Below are 25,153 nucleotides of genomic sequence, written 5' to 3' on the forward strand. Positions count from 1 at the left end.
CATTTGAAATACCCCTTATATATGTGACATGACTGTTACCATTGGTTTGTTGGAAGCTAATGATACATGGTAATTTTATTGTTTGTTGGTCTGTGGTCGGCTTAAACAGTAGTTTTGTATGTAAATGAGGAGGCCACAAAGTCTATAATGCAAAACGGTGTGAATTAAAGACCGTAAATTCGGATTTACTAATGTCATGGTTTGGTTTTAATAATGTAATGGTTCTGTTTTATTGACTACTACTGTGTTGCATACCCTTTTTCATAATTTTTCGTGACTAATTATCATAAATTAAAATAGAAGGTATAATTTCATTCAATTGTGAACAAGTTTACAGTAGTTTTATTCACAGCCACGACCAGGACCAACTTCTACTCTGCAAAACTCATTCAAAAACACACCTTAAGACCTCAACAATAACGTCCTCTTTTCTCTCTTCCAGTCACATCACAAGGACAGCAAGTTGGCTCCCACCAGCTGAGAGCTGGCCTACTGGCAAGGAAGGCAGCGGGAGTGGCAGCGAGCAGGATGAAGAGGAACTGCCCTATGGATGGGAGCAGGCGCTGGACTGCCATGGGAAACCTTATTATATCAAGTGAGTGGTCTTTGCTGTCTGTTATTAAGTATTGATACTTAAATATGACATTGAAATCAAAATAGCACGAAATTAGGGATGTTGCAAAATAAATTGTGTGATTTATAGGTGATGTGTGTCTTTATAAGCCCTCCGAGGAGCCTACTGATCTTTGGAAACATCGAAAATACTGTAGGAAGAAGCTGTTGACTTTGACCCCGGAAATACCTACAGACGTCAAAAGTGATTTTCATTTTTAACGTAGGTAATAAAAAAAGCAACAAAAATGTAATAAAACATTATTCAACTTACAACAAAAAAGAAACTTCAAATTCAAGGAATTGTCACCAAAAAATTGAATTTACTCATGTCCCTCTCTATAATTCTCCAGCCACGTCAACAAGACAACAACCTACGTGGCTCCAGAAGGCTGTTCCTGCGAGTCTCCCCCCGCCCCGCGCGACGTGGTGCTGGAGAGAGACCCCGAGCTCGGCTTCGGGTTCGTCGCAGGGTCTGAGAGACCCGTGCTCGTGCGGTTTGTCACTGATAACTCGCCTAGTGTGGGGAAGGTAAGGAAATTAAAGCTAATATAATGAGGCTACGTTGGCGTCTGACTCAACCGAGTGGACCAGTGATGCAGAGGATGTTGCTTCAATATAAAAGACTCGCAATAGCCGTATAATTCCACAGTTTAATAAATAGGGAAAATCTTCTAAACTTTCAATTCACGAATTAATTATTAATAATTTTAGATAGTTTAATTAGTGTGTGTATAGAAAGTATGTATTTCAATTCAATCCGGGTACACACGACATAAAACAAAAAATAAATATGTATTTAAAATTTTCAAGAACGTTTCAAAAGTGTTATAACTAATTACGTTCTTCCAACTTATAATGCTAAACTGACACAATATTATAACCTTTTCTACACTTAATTCCAGTTGGAACCCGGAGACCAGATCCTCTGCGTCAACGGAGAAGACGTGAGCCTGGCTGCCCGAGAGCACGTGATCACCGCCGTCCGAGCTTGCACCGATAAGGTCACCTTGCGTGTCTGCCAACCAGCCAGGAGTGGTAATCCTGCTAGGAGATCAGCTCTGCTGTCAGCTGCCAAGAGAGCGAGGTTGAGGGCAAGGCCACCAAGAGTTCGGTTCGCTGATTCCGTGCAGTTGAATGGTGCTCCTATGTATCCTGTAAGTGATGTTTATTAGTTCTCACTTTGTTGAAGACATGATTGCTTAGCAAGATAGAAAATTTTATAAATATAATTATTACAAACTATAGTGGTTTCTTGCCCAACTTTACTAAATTGTTTTTCTCCCATAATTTCAGCCATCAGCCTTCTCCCTCGGAGACCTATGCCTGCCTCCGATGGCCAATGTCCTAAAGGTTTTCCTCGAGAATGGTCAAACCAAGTCCTTCAAGTATGACACCACGACCACGGTGGCAGACGTGGTGACCAGCCTCAAGGATAAGCTGTGCATCACGGCGGAGGAGCACTTCAGTCTGGTGGTGGAACACGTCAAGAGTTTGAAGAGGAACAAGCTCACGCTGTTGGATCCTAAGGAGTCTTTAGCTAGGGTAAGTACGAGAGCATACGATATTATTTTTTATGCTTTAGTTTTTACGAATGCTATAGTCGAAGTATATTAGTAAGAATTTTGAGATTTATAACGATGAGAATTTTGGGTGAGGAATACAAATAAATCATCTTTGTGCCTTGTTTTACAAATTCAAAAGTAATTTCGGGGGACTTTAAAGATTTTTTTTAGCAAAGAATTTTGTGACTACCCAATATTTATTACAGCTAATAATTCTCTTATCCTCAGGTAATCAGCTGGGTAAGTCAAGTAGTTCAGAATCTATATACAATTTAGACCGCCGTATATTTTGTTACGAAAAATACGTCAAGGATTTTCGTTGAAGCAAATCCATATTATTACGGTTGGACGCAAAATATGTGCGTCACGTGTGCCTCAAATTGAATTAATATTAAATGATACTTTATTACGTGGTTCAAAATATATCTCGTTTTCGACGTAAAATTACGGTACTGTGAATTTCATTTTCTGAGGTGAAGGATTTGCCATGACCAATATAAATCTGTGATGGTGTAGACACAAGGTGAAGTGCATAATAGGATAGTAGGGTAGTAGTAGTAGTAGTAAAATAGTTGGTGATTGGAAGGCACAACAAAGTGTGTGGCTGTTGCAGGGTGTTGCCATCCACATAATGTTAAAAAAAAAACCGACTGCCTCGTTGGTCTAGTTGTAGCAAGTGTGGCTGCTGAGCACGAGGTCTCGGGTTCGATTCCCGAGTCGGGCCGAAATCGCTTTGTGGGTTTTAGAAGACTTTCACAAAGCAGCCCGGAGCCTGGAAGTTGGTGATTGATACACCCGTGTCTCGGAGAGCACGTAAATGTCGGTCCTGCGCCTGATCTCTCTCCGGTCGTGTCGGATTGCCGTCCCATCGGGCTATGAGAGTGAAGGAATAGGGAGTGCACCTGTGTCTGCGCAAATGCTTGTGCACTATATGTCCTGCGCAGTTGGCTATAATCTCCTTACATGAGAACAGCCGCCGCAGCCGATAATCGGCTAGGAGGACATCATCATCAATGTTAAGACAACTCGTACAAATTATATTTCACTACTCAAAACAGGTTGTGGGAACACCAACAATCAGTACAGAACAAATATTAAGGTGAACCGGCAATATATTGTGCGGTGCACATTCAAACAAAACATACCGATAGATGCACCTAGCTTTTATACTGAGAAATCTTAAACCTCTTTAAAAAATCTTCTCCAACAAATTTCTAGATCGCAGCGCGCCCGGGGTCCTACAAGATGCGTTGCCTCTTCCGCATCGTGTTCATGCCGACAGCTGCGGCCGAGCTCGCTCAGCGGGACCTAGCAGCGCTGGACTACTTGTACATGCAATGCTGTAACGATGTGGCTCAGGAACGCTTTGCTCCGGAGCTGCAGCCCGAAGTGGCGTTGAGGCTGGCGGCCCTGCATATGCATCAACACGCGTTGGCTAATAATTTGTCGCCAGCTAAGCTCACTGTTAAGGCTGTTGAGTGAGTACTTTTTAGTTTTTTTATTCAAATATTCAATGAATACAATAAAATAGCATTGAAGATTGTGAAACAACTTTCAATTGTGTCGAATTAAAAACTGTAAAGTATCTATATAGGTGAATAAGTCGAATCGATAGATTGACACTTTACGGATTAACAATGGCGAACATTAGCATTAGCGAGGAATTCCATATTGAATAATCTACCTACCTCTAGAATGTTTTTTTCCAAGAAAGATAAATCGATATTCAAGATGTTTAACGGTAGGTAATTCTACATTACATCTATAGGTATTGTCTCTTCTACGAAAAGACGAAGGCTTTGGATATACTAAGTATTTTGAAGGATTTTCTTACTTTCTAATAATTTTCCTGGATATTTTCAGGAGAGAGTTCGGCTTAGAGCGATTCGTTCCGAGCGGTCTACTCGAGAGCATGAAGCGCAAAGAACTTCGCAGACTGATCGCGCACTTCCTCAAACTGAACTCACAGATGACTGGCAGCCAGAGGCAGTTGACGCAGTTACAGGTAAAACGTTAACACTATCGGAACTATTTTGTGATAGAAACGCAATGTGAAAGAAAGGAACTAAATCAAACTGTAGTCACAAAAAGATCCAATAACGGTTAGCCAAAAACTACTTGGTATTGTGGTCCAAATTGTCAAAAGAAAACTTTACAATGAACGCTACAAAATGTACTCATAAAGAAAAAAACACATTAAGTGCCTTGCTGAAAACAAATGCCTAGATTAGGGAAACAGAATGAAGATGATTCTATTTTTCTATCGTCTGCCTAAAAAGGAGAACATTTTCAATTCGAATGTTTGTATATTTTTCTTCTACATCTATATTTTTATAACTCACAGGCCAAACTCCACTACCTGGACATCGTGGCCGGCCTGCCGAGCTACGGCGCGAAGTGCTTCAGCAGCAGCCGGCCGGAGCGAGTGCTGCTCGTGTCTCCACGCTTCGGACTCAGCCAGATCGTCGGCAGAACTAACTCTGTGGTGAGGGCATGATGATGAGAGGAATGGAGGGGAGTAGGCTAGGACGTTTGAGTAGAATTTAATAAAAAGATAGGCTTGCTAGATTAGTAAATCCTGCACACCACACAATCTGGTGGCATGGAAGTTGTCTCGCCATAACAGTTTTCTTAATTAACGGCTCCACATAAATATTAGACTGGAGTTTCACCAGAGTGTTGCTTACTTACTATTCTTACCAAGGAGTATCGGATTGCCCGGGTAACTGGGTTGAAAAGTCGCTCCATTTAAAAGACTGGCACACAGTTGCATCCAATTAGACTGGAAGCCGACCTGAAACTGTCTTAGAAAGGGCTGGGCTAATAATTATAAAACTTATTTTCCTTTCAAAAAATCAGAAGCTGGTCAGTATTATTGAGACATCTTTAAACCGTTTTTAAACGGTTTTATTTAGCTCACCCCGTTTGTTTTATTTATTCATTCTTGGGTCAAATTTAGTAATTCAAATTTCACCCTCTTCCTGTCAACCGATTGATCTGAAATTTTGTATACACCTTTAATTCCGATGACAATACAATATAGTAATATCAATAACATTGTAAATCCAATATGGCCGCCGGCACAAAATGGCGGATAACGTAGATTTTATCAATCCCATCAACATGGGTATCAAATGAAAGGTCTCAACAAGTAGAATACAATTTACTATGCAAAATTAAAATCCAAGATGGCGGCCTCTACAAAATGGCGGATAACGTAGGTTTTATCAATCCCATCAACATGGGTATCAAATGAAAGGTCTCAACAAGTAGAACACAATTTACTATGCCAAATTGAAATCCAAGATGGCGGCGTCTACAAAATGGCGGATAACGTAGGTTTTATCAATCCCATCAATATGGGTATCAAATGCAAGGTCTCAACCAGTAGAATACAATGTACTATATAAAATTAAAATCCAAGATGGCGGCCTCTACAAAATGGCGGATAACGTAGGTTTTATCAATTCCATCAATATGGGTATCAAATGAAAGTTCTCAACCAGTAGAATACAATGTACCATATAAAATTAAAATCCAAGATGGCGGCCTCTACAAAATGGCGGATAACGTAGGTTTTATCAATCCCATCAACATGGGTATCAAATGAAAGGTCTCAACAAGTAGAACACAATTTACTATGCAAAATCGAAATCCAAGATGGCGGCCTCTACCAAATGGATGATAACAATTTTTTATCAATCCCACCAATATGGGTATCAAATGAAAGGGCTTCACAAGTAGAAAACTGTCAGTAACTCCAGCGGGGCCCAACAGGGCCAAGGCCTGCCTGGGCTGCGAGATTGTTCGAAAGAGTTACCGCGGCCCTGGTACATAAAAGGCCTACGACGGAATAAAACGGTCTTTAGTCAAGAGTCTGGCACTCCCTCACCGCTGCTGACCCACAGCAAGAGAGGACATGTGATGATTTTTGGGGTTGTTAAAAAAAAAGTATCTGGAAATTGTCAGGTAAGAGACCGTGTAATAATGATGCACTGAAAACTAGAAAATAAAAAAATAGTTACTTACCTGTCAACCTACGTAGGTGGTCCCGGTCACATTAGACTAAAATAAAAACGTGGGGCCCATTAACTATTGCTGTAGTACTTTCTTCTAGAGGTATAATAGGTGTGGATTGCATCGACTTACTATAATCGTAACTGGAGATTTTGACAATCAATAATCAGCCGTAGCGGCTTCACCAGCGAACGCCGAGCTCATGATCTACCAAAGTATAAAGATATGCTTTGCCATAGGTAGGATTTCACAGGGGCCCCACGTTTTTATTTTAGTCTAATGTGACCGGGACCACCTACGTAGGTTGACAGGTAAGTAACTATTTTTTTATTTTCTAGTTTTCAGTGCACATAAGATAAAACCGTTTAACTTAAAAGTTTTTTTACCGATTTTTTATTTTTAATCCTCTACCATATACTCCACAGCCTCAACCAATCGCCTCTCTAGAAGAGGTGGAAGGCATCAGAGTGAAGCGCGACTGGTCGAGCGGTGGCGCCGACGTCGCCATCTTCCTGCAGAGAGACAGGGTGCTGGCGCTGCTGATGGACGAGAGGGACGCTGCTGAGATGCCGCTTATTATTGCTGGGTATGTAGTAAGAAGCTTGAAATAGGCTACTTTTAGGTAAAAAATCGGTTAAAAGGGGAAATAAAAATCGAGATACTGCATACGAGTGTTGTGTCTGAGAGAAGTTTGTAGATAGACTTAATACATTAAATTTTCTATGTTTCATGCTTATTTTATTTTATAATTATGTATGTGTGTTTATAGTAAGGCAGCGAGTACATTAAATAAATGAATATTTTTTGCAGGTACTATCGTCTTGTGACTGGTCAAGAATTAAATGTCGAACAAGAAAGGGAACCCATGACAGAAGATATAGGTAAGTCGTTACTAATACTAATTTACTAAATTGCGGAAGGTGTGACCGACTAGTTTGTCTATTAATTAGTGTGGCTATAATAAAATAATTACCTAAATCTTGTTTTTCTGCTCCAGCTCCACCATACTTGTCGCAACACAACGTGGTGCCAGCTAAATGGAGCTACCTCCACTACGATGACATGAACACGATGTCGAAGAAGCACTACGCCATCTTCAGCATGCCTCCCCCCTACCACTCCACGCCCGACCAGAACAAGGCGCTCGACACCAACATGAACACCAACATCAACAACAGGAACCATAGCAACAACTCCAGCCCACTAATAGGCTATGATTCTAAATCAGGTCTACTAGGCCACGATGTCCACTTCGAGAAATGTAAGAGGAACGATGACTTCAGACTCTTCGATCCCAATGACGCTTGCTACCTCGACGACGGCATGGGCTTCGACCTTCAAAGCGTTCTGTCCATGGAACTCTTAGAGAACGCGTCGAACAACCCCAGGCTAGTAGAAGCTAAAAACGAAGAGGTGCTAAGAAGAGTAGCGGAAATGCAGAAATTAGTTGAAAACTCCGAACAATATTTGACTGAAAATTGTGATTTCGATACTTATCATGAGAATTTACGAGATGAGCTAGTTGGTAAAGAAACTTGTGTAGATAATGTAGAGAGTGATACAGAGTCTAATACTAGTAGAATGACGGATGATGCGCCTGGCATACTGAGACATAGTGACTCGTTGCTGTTACTGACTGAAACTATAAACCAAGGACTGAGCGGGTTAACTGTACCGGAGAATGGAAAAGACAATAATAGTTTAACCACGCGACAGTCTCAAGGTCTCAGTGCTATACTGAATAACTGTGGATTGACTGATGCTTTAATAGCTTTGAACAGTGATATATGTCACTCAGAGAGTGACAATGATTCGCTTTATACGCCCACGAGTAGTCCTATACGCAAACATCAAAATAAGTCCACGGGTAAAGGAGTCAGAACTAGTTTTGGTCTAGTCAGCCCTGACGCAACGCAAGACAATAAGGAACCAAATCTAAAGGAATATTTGAAACAACTTAGAGAAAAGAGTAGTAAAGAAGAAACGAAAGCGGCTGAGTACCCGTACTTCTATCAAGAGAGCGTAGTTGATAATGATGCTGAGCTTATAGATTTAACTTTGATACCTCCCCCACAAACGCCCGACGAATTAGACTGTGCTACGCAAGTGCCTCAAATTTTACCCGTAGTTCCGCCATCGTTTGCTGATGACAAAGTGAATTCACAAGAAAACTTAGCAAATGCACCGAAGAAGAATGCATTAGAAGAATTTATAGCTAATGTTACTATACAGCCTCCTACTGTTAAAGTTACTCCAGCTATAGAGTTGACTCCAGAAGAAATAATGTCGTATATCATTCCACCTCCACCAGCTTCTAACTCATCCACTTTAGATAGAGAACAAGTAAGTTATGCTAATCATAGTCAAATACTTGAAGCAAAAAACGAACAAGCAAACACAGAAGCAAAAACTGCGAACGGTGATGTCGTGAAGGGAACTTTAAGCGTTAGCGAAATAAGGAACATGTTCGCAGCCAAAAGTTTGAGCGATGCCAGAAATAGTCTTTTACTCAAAGATAAAAACAAAGTTGCTACTCAAACGAAATCCGATTCCCCTAAAGGTAAAAGAAAAAGCCAGGCTGGTGAAAAACAATCTAATGGAAAAGCCCACGTTATAGAATACCCTACAGTCGAGAGAAAAGGAATGTTCTCTTGTTGTAGTAAAGACAAGAATAAATCCGAAGAGAATTCCGATGACAATGAAAAAGTGGAAACACAAATTCAGAACTCCGACTCTATTCCTGACGTATGTGAAATTAGACCACCGCCGAGAAGAAAAAACTCCGATTGTAAGAAACCTCCTGAAAGACCTCCAAAGGTCCCACCTGTACCCGCTCCAAGACCGCGATCAAATTCATTCACATGTCTAAATAACGAGCTGAGTGCTGTTGAGATTACAAACAACCACTTCAGTACATTGAACAATAGGAAGCTGAACTACAAAGTCATCTGCGATATTAACGAACAATGTATGCCGAACCCTCCACAATTGCCACCGAGGTTAGAAAACAAAGTGCTGTCACCACCTCCACCGATTTTGCTACCTCCCAAGAAGCCGCCTCTACCTCCCGTACCTAGCATTGAAGTACTTCGACTGAAGAATTCACAAAAGCAATCACCGATTAGGAACCCAGAACAGCGATTAGCCAGCATTGGCTCCCCCCATTTCCAACGCAACTTGAACACATACAGAAACTTAGAAAACGAGAACAGACTGACTGACGAAGAAGCTCAGAATATTCGCTCATCGCCTAACTACAGCTCTATGACATTACAGAGCCGTCACGTGAGATCCAACTCGGAGACCAAGAATACAATTTTGAAGAACAATACAGCACTTTCTTTATGTTCTCCACAGATGAACAGGCGGTTTAGTAATCGTCCTGATTTATTGAATGGGGCTCCTGGTGAGCGGGTGTTTAGTCCTCCATTATCAGAGCGGCAGTCTTTTCGGCGTAACAGTGCAAGTCCGACTCCAAAAGTGCAGAACCACGTGAGGTTTAAGGACGAAGTAGTGGATGATATTCCGACGCCTCCCTCTCCGCCTACGGTGAAGTTCCCGGAGTTCCAGCCCGGGAATAATGGGCACGTGTCGATAGAGAACTTGCTGTGTAAGACGGAGGTAGCTGTGGACGGGTTGCTGCAGAGACTACACCAGGTGGCGCAGAAGTGTTCTCATCAGCACGCGCATGGAGGCGGCGAGGATATTGATGAGGCTAAGTTTCAGGTTAGTTGGATCACATAATTTATGATTATAATTTATATGTTATGTGATTGATTTATGTAATTAAAGGAAAATGATAATTTGATGATTCTATTCACAAATGCTAGTAATGCCTACTTATGGAAGTCATATCGTAGCGTTCGTAACTCTTGATCAGTAACTGGTTAAGTTTTCTATGGTGTAATTGCTCCATTGATTACTTACGATTTGGTTTAGGTCATCACGCTTTTATATCAAAAAATATTTTTGAAAACTTACACAACAATTCTAACTCCTAATTGTTGTCTACAAACCTATCATTCATATCATTTTGATGTAACATTTTAAAACTTACACAACAAACCTATCTGTGAAATGGTCACACCAGTTACTACAAAACTGCAACAAGTAGGATTGTAATGATTTTAAAATCATAGATAGGTTTGTTGTGTAAGTTTTAAAATGTTACAAATTAGCTTCAATATATTTTCCATCTATTCTCTAGCGCGCTCGCAGCGAGCTGACAGCATGCGCGGTGACGCTGGTGAGCGCGTCGCGTTCCCTGGTGGGCGCGCTGGGCGGGACGGGCGGCGCCGCGCCGGGGGCCGCGCCCGCCGCGCTCGCTGACTGCCTCACGCCGCTCAGGAGGCTGTCTGACTTGGCACAGGTGAGTTACAACTTGAGATATGGATATTCTTTGGCGCAAGTTCACCGACAATTGACGCAAGAACGCAACTTCAGAAAACTGACGTTTGTCGGTGAAGATAAGACTTACTAGAAGTGTTCTAACAAACGACTACGTTGAATTTTAGTATTAGAGAAAAAGCTTTAGAAGTCTGAAGGATTATGGATGGACATAACCAAATCGGTCCGGCCAAACCGTTTTGGTGCACTACCCAACGACTAGCATTTCATTTTGAACAAGGTTTTAGTTCGATCTCAATTCAGTATTACTATTATTCTCTGTAGCTTAACTTCATTTCCTCTTTTTATTTCAAATCAACATAATCATCATTCTCCACTCCAGGCTCTCGGCAGACACACTTCAGCACCGCTCCAAACGCGAAACCTGGTCCTCCGAGTCCACGACGTGACCGCAGCATTCAAAGAACTAGCCGGCGCTGAAATGGCACAAATCATCCACGAGCACAACGCCAAGAAATCACAAGGTCAAGGGCAGGAGAACAACTCGACCTTGGAAGGTCAACTGGCTTTGAGAGCTGAATGTCTGGCTAATGTCCTCGCTACCTTATTGAGAAGCCTTAGGGTATTTTCTCCTTAAGAGTAAAAGGACCAGTTTTTTGTTTTGTATAAAGATATGATGATGAGCATAATAATGGTAGGAAAGCTACTATAAATGATGAAGTGATGTAAATGGATGTGGGATTAGATAGGAATGATACTAATATTTGTATAGCGCAAATCATGACGTACAATCAGCTGACGTGTTGTCATGCGATTTTTATTTCGATTTTATCGATTCGATTTACAACTCTAAAAATCGATTCATTTTACATACCAGATATAATCACAACTTTTATCTCGATATATTCCGAGTTGAAAATAATTGGAGAATAATCTGGTACAAGCGATATATAGCTCTCTATCTTAAACAATATAGGACATCAAAAGAGCAGCTAAAATAAATACGAATAATAAATATTATATTAACTATAAATCCATTCTATGTATAGATTAATTTGTTAATTGATTTCTGTTGAAAAATAAATAACCGTTACTAAAATGAGACCAAATAAATTTAGGTACGTTTTTTAAATAATTCGATAGTTTTTTCGTAGTTGGCAACATTTGTGTTTGTATGGCTCCTGTTTACCATGACTGTAATGAATTACGACTGTGATGGGGTAATTTAAAAATGGTGGAAATTATTGTACTTTGGATGTTTTGTCATTGTAAAAAGGAGCCATTAGTTTGTAGATTGTAAATTTTAATGTTAATGTTCACATTTGTTGTTTATATAATTTTTGTGAGTAATTTAACTTGTAGTTAACGCTTAATTTTAACTTGATGCATAGTTTTGAACTTGCGGTGGATATATCTGTCTGTTGAATCTACAATGGTTATCAACAAAAAATATCATATCACTTCTAGGTACACAAATAATCCTAGAAATTATTCATATCATATAAAAAAGGTACTCAAAAGCATTATAAAACCTTTAGTTTCTACTATTCCTGTTTTCACCCAAGTAAGAATACATTGGAGTCCTGAAAAAATAAAATATGCTGCATGTTACAAGACCTTGTCAGCCAGAAAACCAGTCCACAGATTATATCAGTTTTTCTAGCTTCTATTATCTATGATTCCGTAGACAAAGTGTTACCATAGTTTAATATTAATTTTACCTTAAAACATATCTATTTATACAAGAATAAAATGTATATTTTCTATTGTGAGATGTGTGAATGGATAAAGGGTGCAATGTCTGTAATCCTTCAGTGTCTAACTTACCATATCTTAATACTTTAGGCAACTGTAATCAAAGATAACTAATACGTATACTGTCGTTCTGTGCATATTGTTTCTCTCCTATAATTTACACCTTAATGTGCTAAAATACTTAAGAAATACTTCATTAAGGGTTGTAATGATATTATCGCGCGAATTTGCATAAAGTTTGGTGTTGCTAGCTGTTAATTTGTTCAACAATGTTGCCAGCAATCGTTTTTTGGTACACGCGATGTGCTGATATTAAAATATTGGTGCTATTTTGAAAAGAAAGTGTACGTTTTTCGGTATTGTTATCGGTTGAACTGTAATCATTATTTGCGAGTACATAAATGATAATTATGTAATGCACCAGTGATTTGAATTTTTTGTAAATATCACGTAGGGTTGTTTTTGCAACGCAATAAACTAAACTAAGGCATAACGCATGATGTATTGATAATAATCTGTTTCTATTTCCCGCCTGTTTAGTACAATTTTGTGTTATTTTTCTCCGCTGGTATCCCAAAGCTTTTATAGGAACCAAAGACGAGAGTTTTCATATATTTTATGTTGTTTCTTGATTTTGTTTACGAGTATTCACTTCGGCTTATAATGAATTTCTTCATGTATTGAACAGACTATAGTTCTGATGTTGAATAGATTCTCTTAATGTTTTATTGATGCACATGTGACAAACTATAAACACAATGGAAATTATTGTTTTTACTTTCAGAAGCTTTCCAACTATTCTGAAAATATAAAATTACCTTGGCTCTTTATTTAGTACAGACCTTTTACTAAATTAAATTCGGTTCGAACGACCAATTTTTGACTTCCGAGTTTCAGACAGAAACGTCAGAATGTGCATCAACAAAACAACGGTTTACGTGTATAAAAAGTTTGCAAACATAGTTTATCGTTATACAAGATAATAATTCACCAGTTTATTTATTGTTCCCAAGTAACAATGCAATGCATTTGATGTAATAAACAGTATAAATATTTGTTTGTGTCTTATTGTTTCCCTAAACTGTTCGTTATTAAAACAGCTTATACTTTACTGCGGAAGTCAATAGCCTAACTATGCATTGTTTTGCGAGATTTTTGAAATCATTTGTTTAAAGCTAATGTCAAAATTAAATTACTAATCGCAGCAAAACAGCCGATAGATCGGTTACTGAAATCCACAGTAAGGACAACCATGCTGATTTCTGTAAAATCGTTTAGGTATGAAAGACGATGGCTCAATCAACACGGTTATATTTCCTTTCCTGTACGTCGATTCTATAAAATTCAGACAACAACTCGCATTTCACTTCGCTATTCACTCACACTTCACTTAAAAGTCATCTCATACTTTATCTGTCAAAATCTCGAGTTTAGTTCAACTCGCAAACACGCTCGCAAGAGTAGCGCTAGTGTAGTTTGAGAATGCCAATCACGAAACTCACGGCGGATTCAGATGCGAAGTTGAGACTGAAGTCTTACAGAATCACACCACTGTACCTGAACACTTGTTTTATAATCACACAGAGGTACAAATGTCCATGCAAAGATCTTGAAAAAATAAGTTTTGGAACTATTGAACCAATTCGTAAAATTCTTTTACTATCCCCGAGTAGGTATATTTTGTCCGGGTTCGGTAAGTAGTTCCGAAGAAAAACAGCTAGGGCTCTATATTTTAACCAGGGTACGGGAAAAGACCTCGCGTGATTCAGGGCAAATATAGGTACATCATCATCTCACGAGCCTTTTTCCCAACTACATATGTTAGGGTCGGCTTCCAGTCTAACCAGATGCAGCTGAGTACCAGCGTTTTACAAGGAGCGACTGCCTGTCTAGTGTCTGACCTCCTCAACCCAGTTACCCGGGCAATTCGGGACAAACAACCAGTAACTAATATTTGTGTTGACCCCAACTCCTAAGATACTGCAAATTTAGTCGCCTTTATGTTGTATAGAATACAGATGGTATCTATTTAATTTGTCATACTGATAAAAGTCGACATAAGTATGAGGTCGTGGCGGCAGTCTGTTGTGAGTTTGTGTTGCTCTAGTTTTCACTATCTCCTTTCCTAGGTACTTTGTTATGTTACTGAGGTTATGAGACAATTAGTAATATACATAGGCAATAGACATAAATAATATTTGCACCTACCACACAGCACCTACATGAAATGTAGGTGCTAAAATGTATATTATATATTTTTTTAATTTTGTCCCTACGTCTGTTTATCATGGCAATCCCTGAAATAGCTAGCAGCTAGCTGATGTTACAAGAAAAACTACTCATCCACGCGAAAAAATGCACGTAAGAGATCATGAACTTAACACACAAAAATATTACATCTTTTACATACCAAAGTGACACTAGAAGACTTTTTTAAACTTTAATGATTGATACGTAAAGTCTTACGACGTTCCCAAGATTCCTACTTAAATACGAAACGCTATGCATTTAAGTTATTTACCTACAAAAAATACCTACCTACGTGTACAAAAGGACCAAATAATTATTACATTGATAGTCTTTAATTTAATTAAGATCCCGAACATAAAGTACTTTTTTATCGACCTGCTAATTAATTGTAATCCTACAATACTTATTTTCTTTTTACATAATTTTATCGAGTTCTTAAAAATCAGGAATGTATATACAAGTATCCTTATACCAATTAGCAATTTAACTTTGTACTTCATAGATAAAAACTTGCTCAAGTGAAAAAAAGAGGAACAAGGTACATGCAAAGACGTTTTAATTTATTCTAGTTGATACGGTCAATTAATTGGTTTCGCTAATTTAATGCTACTGATAACTACACAATGTTTCTACTTACTAATTAATTTATTATTCTTTAAGGACGAAGGATAAATCGACTTTTAAAGAATGGCCTGACTGTTGGAAAAACTGTAGAAACGCTAAGTATTCCGGAGCTATTTAAAAAATAAATTAAGTTACTACAGCTTTGTGTGAAATGTTAAACAATATATTTAAATTAGGTGTTTATGATATTACATATACCTACAACCTCTAACTAAGCAATCATAATTTTATCTAGGTTTCATAAATATCACTTGCAGAAAAAGCTCGCTTTCCCAAACTCATTGAAAGAAAACGGAGCATCCATCAATAATATTTAATATAATTAACTAGGCATTTGCTCGAAAACACCTCCATAACAGACTTCCTTCGCCAGAAAACCTTAAATCAATCTCTCAAAACAAAAAAAAACCGAAACCAACTAGCTAACAAGTTGCATTAAAAAGACCAACAGAAGTTGAAACCAATGAATTACAGTTCGCACCTTTAATTGAAAAATATGGCTATCATAGGTAGATGACCAGTTGACCAGTAGCGAAGCAATAGCCTAGGTTTATACCGCGGCGTTTGTCACGGCAACGTACGGGCCTGTATTATTTTCACACGATTCCTTTCGACCGGTTATAACACATCTAGAAAAATAAATTCAATAGAATAGACGCTAGATCGGTGGTTGGGTTCTGTAGGATATTGTGTTAAGTTGTAATTTCATCTGTGAATAATGGAAATATATATTACTCTTTCAATATTATTATGATTATTTTAAACCATAATTTGACCGTCGAAGTGGCTTAATAGTAAAAGCACCATCCTCTCTAGTATGACTGTGCGGATTTGATTACAGGTCAGGCAAGTAGGTACCAATGTAACTTTGCTAAGTGATATGTGCTTTCTGACTCTCTCTAAATAAATGGAAAGAAAACCCCATTCGAGGAAACCTGGAGACTTAAAAGTTCAGGAAGTTAAAAGTTGAGCAACCGTGGTGATTAAAGCTCATGAAAAGAAACATGTACTTTGCTGTGGGCAGTACATAAAGCTGATAATGTTGACAGTGCTTAGTAAACTATTGCAATACAGAGTACATAAAGAACTAGAGGAATAATCATCCTACGGATCTCCGATCCCGCTGCGACTAGGCTCGCTAGCAAAAAGATGAACACAAATAGTCGCCAAAAGGCATTTCACACACTGAAAGCTACATTTTATGGCTGTGAGAAATCTATACTTTTTGTATCAAACGTCTTTTGTCATTGCCTGAAGAATGGTTGTAAAGTTTTGTATTCTGAACAAAGTCCTGAATTGTGTGAGCTTTTAGAATTAAACGTTGGAATTTGTGAAGAATCAACGTTCGTGAAAGCTGGAATGTCAAAAGGACGGGATTTTTTGAAAAGAATAAAGAAGAGTGTCTATTATATTTAATTGTTGGCACTAGCTGTTAGCAGTTTTGGCGTGAAAGCGCGTCAGACAGGCAGACAGAGTTACTTTCGCATTAAAATTCAAAATATAAAAAGATAAATGATATTTTAATAGGGATTTAGTAATCGTTTCAAGTGTTAGTATCTATTGGTAGTACGTACAAAATTAAATAAGAGTTATTTAGCAAGGTTTAATGCGATCGTAAAAAAATACTTAATTAACTGGACACATCTTCATCATCATCATCCTCCGAGCCTTTTTCTCCAACTATCCTAACTATGTTGGTGTCGGCTTCCAGTCTAACCGGATGTAGCTGAGTACCAGTGCTTTACAAGGAGCGACTGCCCTATCTAACCTCCTCAACCCAGTTACCTGGGCAACCCAATATCCCTTGGACACATCTCCAGGTACTATCAAATAAAGAGGTTTTGCTTGTTCTTACATTCAAGGCAACTTTGCGGCTATTACTTAGTCATGAGCTCTTTCTCAGGAGGTGGTTCTAAAAACCTTATCTAAAAGTTTATTTATTTGCATATCGCAAACGAGTTCATATACAAAACTATAGCACTGCACACAACACTCGCTGTACACCCGGACTAAAATATCGGGTGCTACCAATGTTTACAAATAAGGAGCGTTCCTACGCCGTTTGTTCAACTCAGTGTTTTATATCTTATTTCTCTAGCTGCTGGACTGCACAAACGGCTGCGGACACATATCAAGAAAAACCTGTACTTTACATAACGTATCTAATGGCGTTTCTAGAGAAAAAATAGGAGTTTGAGGTTTTTTTCTGACTGTTTTTTAATCGTGTTTATCGGTTGCGCTGTTATTATAATAGGCCTCCTAGTTTGTTGTTGTAACTTTGAGCTCTAGATTGGGTATTTTTCAGCTAGCTTCTGTCTCACCAGCATTCGGTAGCCTTTCTCGATAAATGGGCTAGGTAACACTATAAGATTCTTTCGAATCGACCAAAGATTCCTGAGATTAGCGCGTTTAAAACAAAAGCTTTATCACGTTGATTTTAATTGTTTAGGTATTTTGGTAAGTACCTAATAATTTACGACTAATAAAGGACAGGGGCAACATGCACTGACGACTTTATTTTTGAACCGGATCGCCATTGATTTTTGCGAAAAATACACATAGAATACACTTAGATAAACTAGTTACAATATACATATATTGCAATGAGAAACATCATATGATTAACCAGATAGGTTGAACAACCCCTGATACCACATTACCATGGAGCACTCGTTATCAGCCTACCCTAGCTTAGACACCAGCCGTAATTGGCCGATTAAGCAGTCATTCCTGATGGATTACAAGAATTATTATAATGACAGTAATTTCGAAAGATGCATAATTATAACATAGCTATTGCGTATGTAAAGATGTCAGCTATTTGTTTGTAAAGTTGACTTAAAACAAGATTATTTACAAGCGGTTTCACTTAAATTATGAATTGACAATGTCTAAATAAAACTTCATTTCTGTACGTTATTTGTTTTTTTTTATTTTATGCAACAGTGTCATGTAGTCAAAAGCCTCGTAGGTAATGATTGTCAACAACAGTTGATCATCATTGTTGATAACTGGTGAGCAACGAGAACGTTGCTTACGTATTTAAACATTTTCTCTAATGCAATTCATCATCATTCTCCTAATTTTAGCTCTTCTGTCTGCCGTCATCTCACAAGTAACATCCCTTCTATTCATGTCGACTTTCATACATTTAGATCACTTCTCTGGTCGTCTTGATAATTTTCAAATGCAATAAATCAAGCTAATCATCCTCCGGGCCTTTTCCCAACTATGTAGGGGTCGGCTTCCAGTCTAACCGGATGTAGCTGAGGACCGCTGAGGAGTGCTTTACAAGAAGCGACTGCCCATCTGACCCCCTCAACCCAGTTACCCGGGCAACCCAATAACCAAGGGGGTTAGACTGTTGTCAGACTTGCTGGCTTCTGACTACCCGTAACGACTGTCAAGGATGTTAAATGACAGCTGTGCAATGATTTAATCAAGTAAATATCTGGGCTTTATAGTTCTCCAGTTTAGTTCTTGAAAAGAGAATTTTATTCTTTCTACCTACATGTGTAGTTGGCGTCCATTATATTCCCCTAACGACATTTAAAGTTCACCATTATTAAGGTCACAATAGTTTTTCTAAACATACCACCCTGAGTTATTATTGAAAAAACCTCAAAGGAAACGTTAGGTAATTAAATAAACTTTGTATTTAATTAGTATAATAACTTTATACCTTTTTAATTATTGTAGGTAATAGATAAGTGTAATGAGGTCGACTTATGTCCGCGTTTCATTTATTTCACCTTTGCAGTAGAAGCTATTAATGTTTTCATTGCTAATTAAATTAAACTTAAAGTTACTTAAAGTATTTTAAACATATTATATAAAAAATAAAGACTTATTTCTTAGTTAGAGAAATCGGTCATCTATAAGCTAACCTAACACGCTTAGGTACAACTTTTAAGTGGAAGTTGGACCATACCTACCTACGGATACCTACACAACTTTAGAATATGAGACCCCCCGTGACAAACAAACCAATAAACACCACATTTTCATTAAAAAACACTTCATTCCTATCCCTATGTGACATTACCAGGTATTTAACGCTATAAGTCAGTTAATTCGTCAGTTTTTGCCATCACCCCTTCAGACAAAGGTTATAGTTAATTAAACATAGAGGATATCTAAATGTCAGACGCCTGAACTTTACACGGCTTAGCCAGTTAATTAGAGTTTTGAATTGTAACGGAAAAATGGCGTGGGCGACGAGCTTTTAAGTTGTCTTGTTTTTGTCAATACAAAATTTCTTCACTAAAAGTGAAGTGCTTGTTTCCTTATAATTTTTCAAAACTTCCGAACTTAATTCTCGTCATACATCGGGTATGTCGTACCTTATCACATTAAATCCTATCACATATACTTTATGATATTATATGGCGAATTGTACAAAAATAAACTAATCCATTCAGTGGTTTAGCTAAGGAGTATCAAATGTTTTGACCAGTTGACAGCTATCAGTTTTCAAGGGAGAATTTCAGTTGTTTGTAATGACTGACTCTTGCATGGTATTCTAATTCTCGCACATTTTTGTTCTATTTACTTTGTTTTATTTTTACGTATTATTTTTTTTTTTTGGGCTAATCGACATATTAACCAGTTTATTAACGTATTTAATTTTATGTGATTAGGTACGACAACCCGATATATCGATACCCTAATTGAGAGCTTCCTTTTTGGGAAGTTGGTTAAATTCAATAGTACTCACTAGGCACTCTTGTTTACACCTAATCTAGCATCTCCAACTGAATTACCCATCTTTTACCCAAGTCCAATAGCGGGTATTTTTTTCAAAAATAACGAGCTTCTTCAATAAACGCCAATTATCGAATGCTTCTTCACATCGCGTCATATAATAGTAACTTATCATTAAATGCACAAGAAATAACCATAAACTTCATTTTAACAGGAATAAGGGGGTTCTGGAGACCTGCTGTACGCAAGGAATTAGGAGAATATTTTTTATATGTCACTTTATATATTTTATTTGGGAAACCTACATACATACACCATTTACAATAGGAAAAAATAAACTTCAGAAAATATGAGTTTCATACCAGTTTTATACTTAAGTTAAGTAACAAGTCTAATTCGATACCTAGATAGAAGAAAGCATGGCACGGCACATACAATATACTTTAAATAAAATTTTTACTTGATGCAGATAATCAAAATCTTGTAAGGAGCCATTGCACAACGCCAGCATCAAACAATCTCTAACTAAAAAAAATGGCCGTCCACTCCATCATTAACTCTACCTTGCCATCAAACAAAAACCCAATACTTATTCTCAAAGCCTTTAATTACCATACTAGCTTTTACTCTAAAAAGCTCCACAGCCATGTTTTTCAGTGTAAAACCTAGACTTTTAAAAAGGCATCTAGCTTCACCTAATCCAGTCTAAGCAGCATATCTGAACCTCATGACCGATGTCAATGATTCCCACTTATTTTATCGCTAACCCTCGAGTCTGCAACGAACATTCCAGCAAAACCACGCGTTACCTACTCGGAACTATATTAGAAACTATTGCAAAACCTAAGGGAACCACGTTTCGCTGAGTTGCAGACTTCTATAGAAATCTCTAGTCTTTAAGTGAAGTTTGCCGTAACGCGCGCGTTTACGTTATTGCTCAAGGGGTTCGTCGATAGGGTTGAGCCGGGAACGCATTCTGGAGCCGAGTTTAGGAGTTAGCGAGTGCAATGCGCCGCTCATGCAGTTCCCTAACCGGTTTCTAATCGTTGTATTTCGCCGCCGCCGATCGGGCTTTGTGTGTCTCGAAGAAAAAGTTAAAATAACTTCAATGAAAATGTTTCAAGTCATTTCTAAGGAAACCTAAATTCCAGAAATTTCCAATGATAGCTTATTTTATGGCTATTTTATTTTATGTGTCATTTTTATTTCTTGAGGTTTGAATTAAAGAATCTTTTGGTTGGTATTTGTGTACCGTATGTGAGGTCTGAGTAACCAGTTTTTGTAAATTCACAATAAGTCGTAGTTAGGAAGTAACCTGTGCATAGCAACAGGCCATTGTAAAGCATTCCTTATGCGGAAGAATGCACCTGACTTTAAGACCAAGCTCTTGCACTATTGAAAGCTTACTGCGGTGTTTCAAATTATTACATTAGATTTTGTGACCTGGTGGAGTCACAAACGGCATAGACGGACGTTTTAGATCACAATGAATAGGAGAAATATAATCTAGGATCAAAACATCTCATACACCTACATAAACCATCTAAATTCTTAAATCTCGTATTGCAAGAATACATACATAGCTTATCTATGTGAAATGATGCTTATTTCTGTCATCTGTTAGTCAATAGGAGATACTTGTATGTAAACTGATAGGTATATCACTTTTTTCAAAGCGATTGCCCCCTTAATTACACAGATTATTAAAGTTATCCTGATAAACGTTTTTTTTTTACTAGATATCTCACAGTTTCTACTACCCATTACATCTGAGTCCAGTCTTTCTAGACCACAATCTCTAACAAAACTCACGATTGCTACCAAACGTATAATCTCAAAGCAATAAAATCGAAATCTCCTCAAAACCGAAACCAACCCAAATACTCGTACATCATAAACATTCTAATGGTTTAGTTATTATAAATTAATCGTGGTTGAAGAACTGTGAGCGGGTACTTTCGCCCGTGGCCCTTCGAAGCACATTTCTCTCCAAGGACATAGAAACCTGTCCCTGCTGAGATATCAGATTGTTTATATTGTACGAGGGTATATGGGACTCGTAAATTAGGTGGTTATTTGGATTCAAACGTTGGTGTTGTTGCTGAGAAATTAAGAGCAAAAGTGGGTTCGATTTTTCTGCAAACACATAAAATATAATACCCGGCTAGTAGATGAAACTGTCTATCAAAAGTCTATGTTATAACCTAGAATGCCACGTGGTGTTGAAAGATGCAGCTCTATGTGAAATCTTGAAATTCTTTTGCAACAACATAGACAATTGAAGATGAACAATCATTGACCATCCATTGTTACCTATCTTTGAAGAGACAATCGGGCTAGTCGCTATTATTATCCAAAAAGGGAGATAGTTTTGTGCTTTTCTAAGTATCCACTTCTGATACTCGTAAAAATGGCTGTGCAAGTCAATTAAAGTCGCATGAAAGATGATATAACTAACCCCATATCGATAAATTCGCATATTTGTTTTAACCGACTTCCCGAAAAGGAAGAGGTTCTCAATTCGTCGGGATCTTTTAAGACACACTGGAACTGTAAAACACAGGATGTACCTATAAAAATTGCAAAATAATTTCGAAATAGGTTTTTTGAGGTAACCATAGTGACCTCTAGGTTCTAATACTCTTCACCACATTATCAATCACAAAACCAACACTAAAGGGAACTAGGCATAAAGGAAGAAATAAACTCAATATCAAATGACTGGTCCGGTCAATGACTAGCCATTTGTAATCATTCGGATTATTATTGCAATTTTACGGTGTATAACCAGCCTACAGGGCCTAGCTGTACCTCAGACCCACTCTTTATAAATTGTTCACATAATTCTATGCTTAATCCACTGTCCGAGTTTTGGTAAATTGATCTTATCAATTTATGTATCTAGGGATATTATACTTAAGGTTTCTGTAATAGATCTTTGCATAGGTACTCAGCTTATTGAGACATTTGTTGCTGGGATGTTCGTTTCGCCACTCAGAAAAAAGGCATAGTAATGTGAAGAATATTGCAAGTCAAATGTGTCTGTAGCTAAATTTGGTTTTCATTAAACACTTTTTGTTCTCTCTATACTAGAAATTAGAGTAAGTGATACTTGTGGTAGTTATTAGTATCTGTGGAAGTACTAAGTGTTCCATGCGGTTCCATCCGTAAACCCAAAAAACTACTTCCGGTACCCAGATAAAGAGTATCATGTGTCTTTGCTCAGGCTCTAGCTAGACTATCTTAGTACCCATTTATAAAATTGGTTCTGTGATTTTGCACTGAGACCCGGCAGGCAGGCAGAGTTATGCTTTCGTATTTTGCGAAATTTTTCCACAAGTATCTTAACAAAATCAAAAAGATAACAACCATAGAATAAACCCTACCACATAACTAAGTCTAAAGCTAAAAGATAGTGCCTGAATATAGTGTGGAGCCATCAATACCGATCCAATTAGAGACGATTTGTTACACTCACGACGACCAGACGAACATAATGTATGCAGATTTTATTGAAATCGTAATTAGTAAGGGGGAACTTGTGTAGGTAACTGTAGCAATTTACTTACACAATTAATAAGAATTATTTGTTATGAATTAAGACTTGAGAACACCCAACTTAAACTGAAAATTTCGGAATCGAGAGTTAGGTAGGCATGTAAATCCTCAAAACAAAGTTCTACAAATCCAGTTATTAGCAAAGGTATCGTTTTAAGACAGAAAGTCTGATAAGTTCTTATTTCTGCCCAAATAGTCATTGTCAGGAATGATGACTGAGGTGATCATACTCATCCGCAAAATACCTATTTCAAGAGAGGATGAACGGTTACCTTTTAATTATTTATTTATTTAATAAACTATTGAGTACTATTACTTACTTCAAAATTGATAGGAGACAAATCATTCGTAATACAGATTACTTAATAGTTTCTTCGTAATTCATAATTTCATTACTACCCAAGAACAAACTTAGAGGTTTTACTTATGAACTTTACCTAAAATAGAGTTTGCAATTCTTTAAACTTCACCTAAAGCTAATTGTACTAAGTAACCCTGCATCTCCGCATAGTAATTTTCTAGACAATTAGGCAAGGGTAGAAATTTTCGCATCAATACTTCGACCATATTTTAATTATTTAGTTATTCTGGAAATTTAAATAAGGTAGATAATTAAATTAAATCTACTAACTGCAGTTGCAATTACAGGAATATGAAAATGAATGGCATCTAATCATCTTTCTTATCGTTTATTTATCTTAGGCACCATCTTAATTGGTATGGCAAGTATTAATGAACTTAGGGAGGAGACTTATGGCTATATCACCCAGTCAGATAAGTTAATATTTTCACCGGTATTGAAGAAAATAATTTAAGATCATCAGATGCTACAGAGCATACTGTAAAACTACTTGAAAAATTCGTGTGTTCTGGTTTTCGACCCAAGGGGCAATGGAACTTCTTCTACATCCGGATAAAAAATAGCCTATGTCTTTCCTCCAGCACGAGACTATCTGTGCAAAAATGGTTAAAGTGGTTCCAGGAGTATTAGAGTAAAAGCCGGACAGACAGACAAAGTTAATTTCGCAAATATTATGTTAAGAAGGATTTAGGAACTTTGAAAACCAAGAAATATACTTCCTTAATTTGTTTTATTACATCCTATCAGATCCAAAAACACCATAACAACAGAACTTAATTAATCACAAATTAGCATAAAAATGTCAGTTCTGCCAACATCAAGTCGAAAACAATGCGAAAATCATTGCAAATCAAAACGACGGACAGTAATCACGTTCAACAAACTACCTGACAGCCAGCGTTGCTAACACAAGAACTTGCGGCTCTTAGTACCAAACCACCACAGCGTACCTTCAAACGCCATAAGACACCACCTCCCCATTGAAAATTCCACCTTCCTACCTCGAGGTACGGTGTAAAATTGAGTGATAGGGTAATGGTGGTTAGGTGTTTGAAGTTTGGCCACTGTGCTGGTCAATAAATGTATGTAAAAACGTCTGCAGACTACGACGACATTCTTGTGGAGAGTCTGTAAGATGTTAGGGACATCTAAATGGTTAGGACGCAGCCTTCTCGCTTGTGCACCATAATATACGAAGATTTTTATATCATTTTATATCAATTGCACTTAATTGGACTTCTAGACGACAGTTTCTCATGTTAGGTGAGATGTTTTCACGTTCTAATTGCATTTTCAATTAGATCCGCCATTTTGTCCTTTTACGAGATCGTAATGGCGCCGTAATTGGTGTGGTTTACTA

General features: G+C 37.8%; 1 protein-coding gene across 1 annotated transcript in view; it reads left to right on the forward strand.

Annotated features, from left to right (window-relative positions):
- The window catches only part of LOC110373154 (uncharacterized), a 188,893-nt gene extending 175,542 nt beyond the window's left edge, over positions 1 to 13,351 (forward strand). Inside the window, exons 3-14 of the mRNA XM_064035462.1 lie at positions 443 to 595; positions 966 to 1,143; positions 1,518 to 1,769; positions 1,909 to 2,157; positions 3,396 to 3,655; positions 4,041 to 4,182; positions 4,522 to 4,662; positions 6,620 to 6,780; positions 7,005 to 7,075; positions 7,192 to 9,920; positions 10,402 to 10,563; positions 10,924 to 13,351. Of these exons, the coding sequence (XP_063891532.1) occupies positions 443 to 595; positions 966 to 1,143; positions 1,518 to 1,769; positions 1,909 to 2,157; positions 3,396 to 3,655; positions 4,041 to 4,182; positions 4,522 to 4,662; positions 6,620 to 6,780; positions 7,005 to 7,075; positions 7,192 to 9,920; positions 10,402 to 10,563; positions 10,924 to 11,178 (4,753 nt within the window). The 3' untranslated portion in view covers positions 11,179 to 13,351. The remainder of the gene's footprint in view (positions 1 to 442; positions 596 to 965; positions 1,144 to 1,517; positions 1,770 to 1,908; positions 2,158 to 3,395; positions 3,656 to 4,040; positions 4,183 to 4,521; positions 4,663 to 6,619; positions 6,781 to 7,004; positions 7,076 to 7,191; positions 9,921 to 10,401; positions 10,564 to 10,923) is intronic.
- The last annotated feature ends 11,802 nt before the right edge of the window (positions 13,352 to 25,153 follow it).

This window comes from Helicoverpa armigera, chromosome 7 (genome assembly GCF_030705265.1).
Source record: "Helicoverpa armigera isolate CAAS_96S chromosome 7, ASM3070526v1, whole genome shotgun sequence".
In the NCBI taxonomy this organism is placed as follows: Eukaryota; Metazoa; Arthropoda; class Insecta; order Lepidoptera; family Noctuidae; genus Helicoverpa; species Helicoverpa armigera.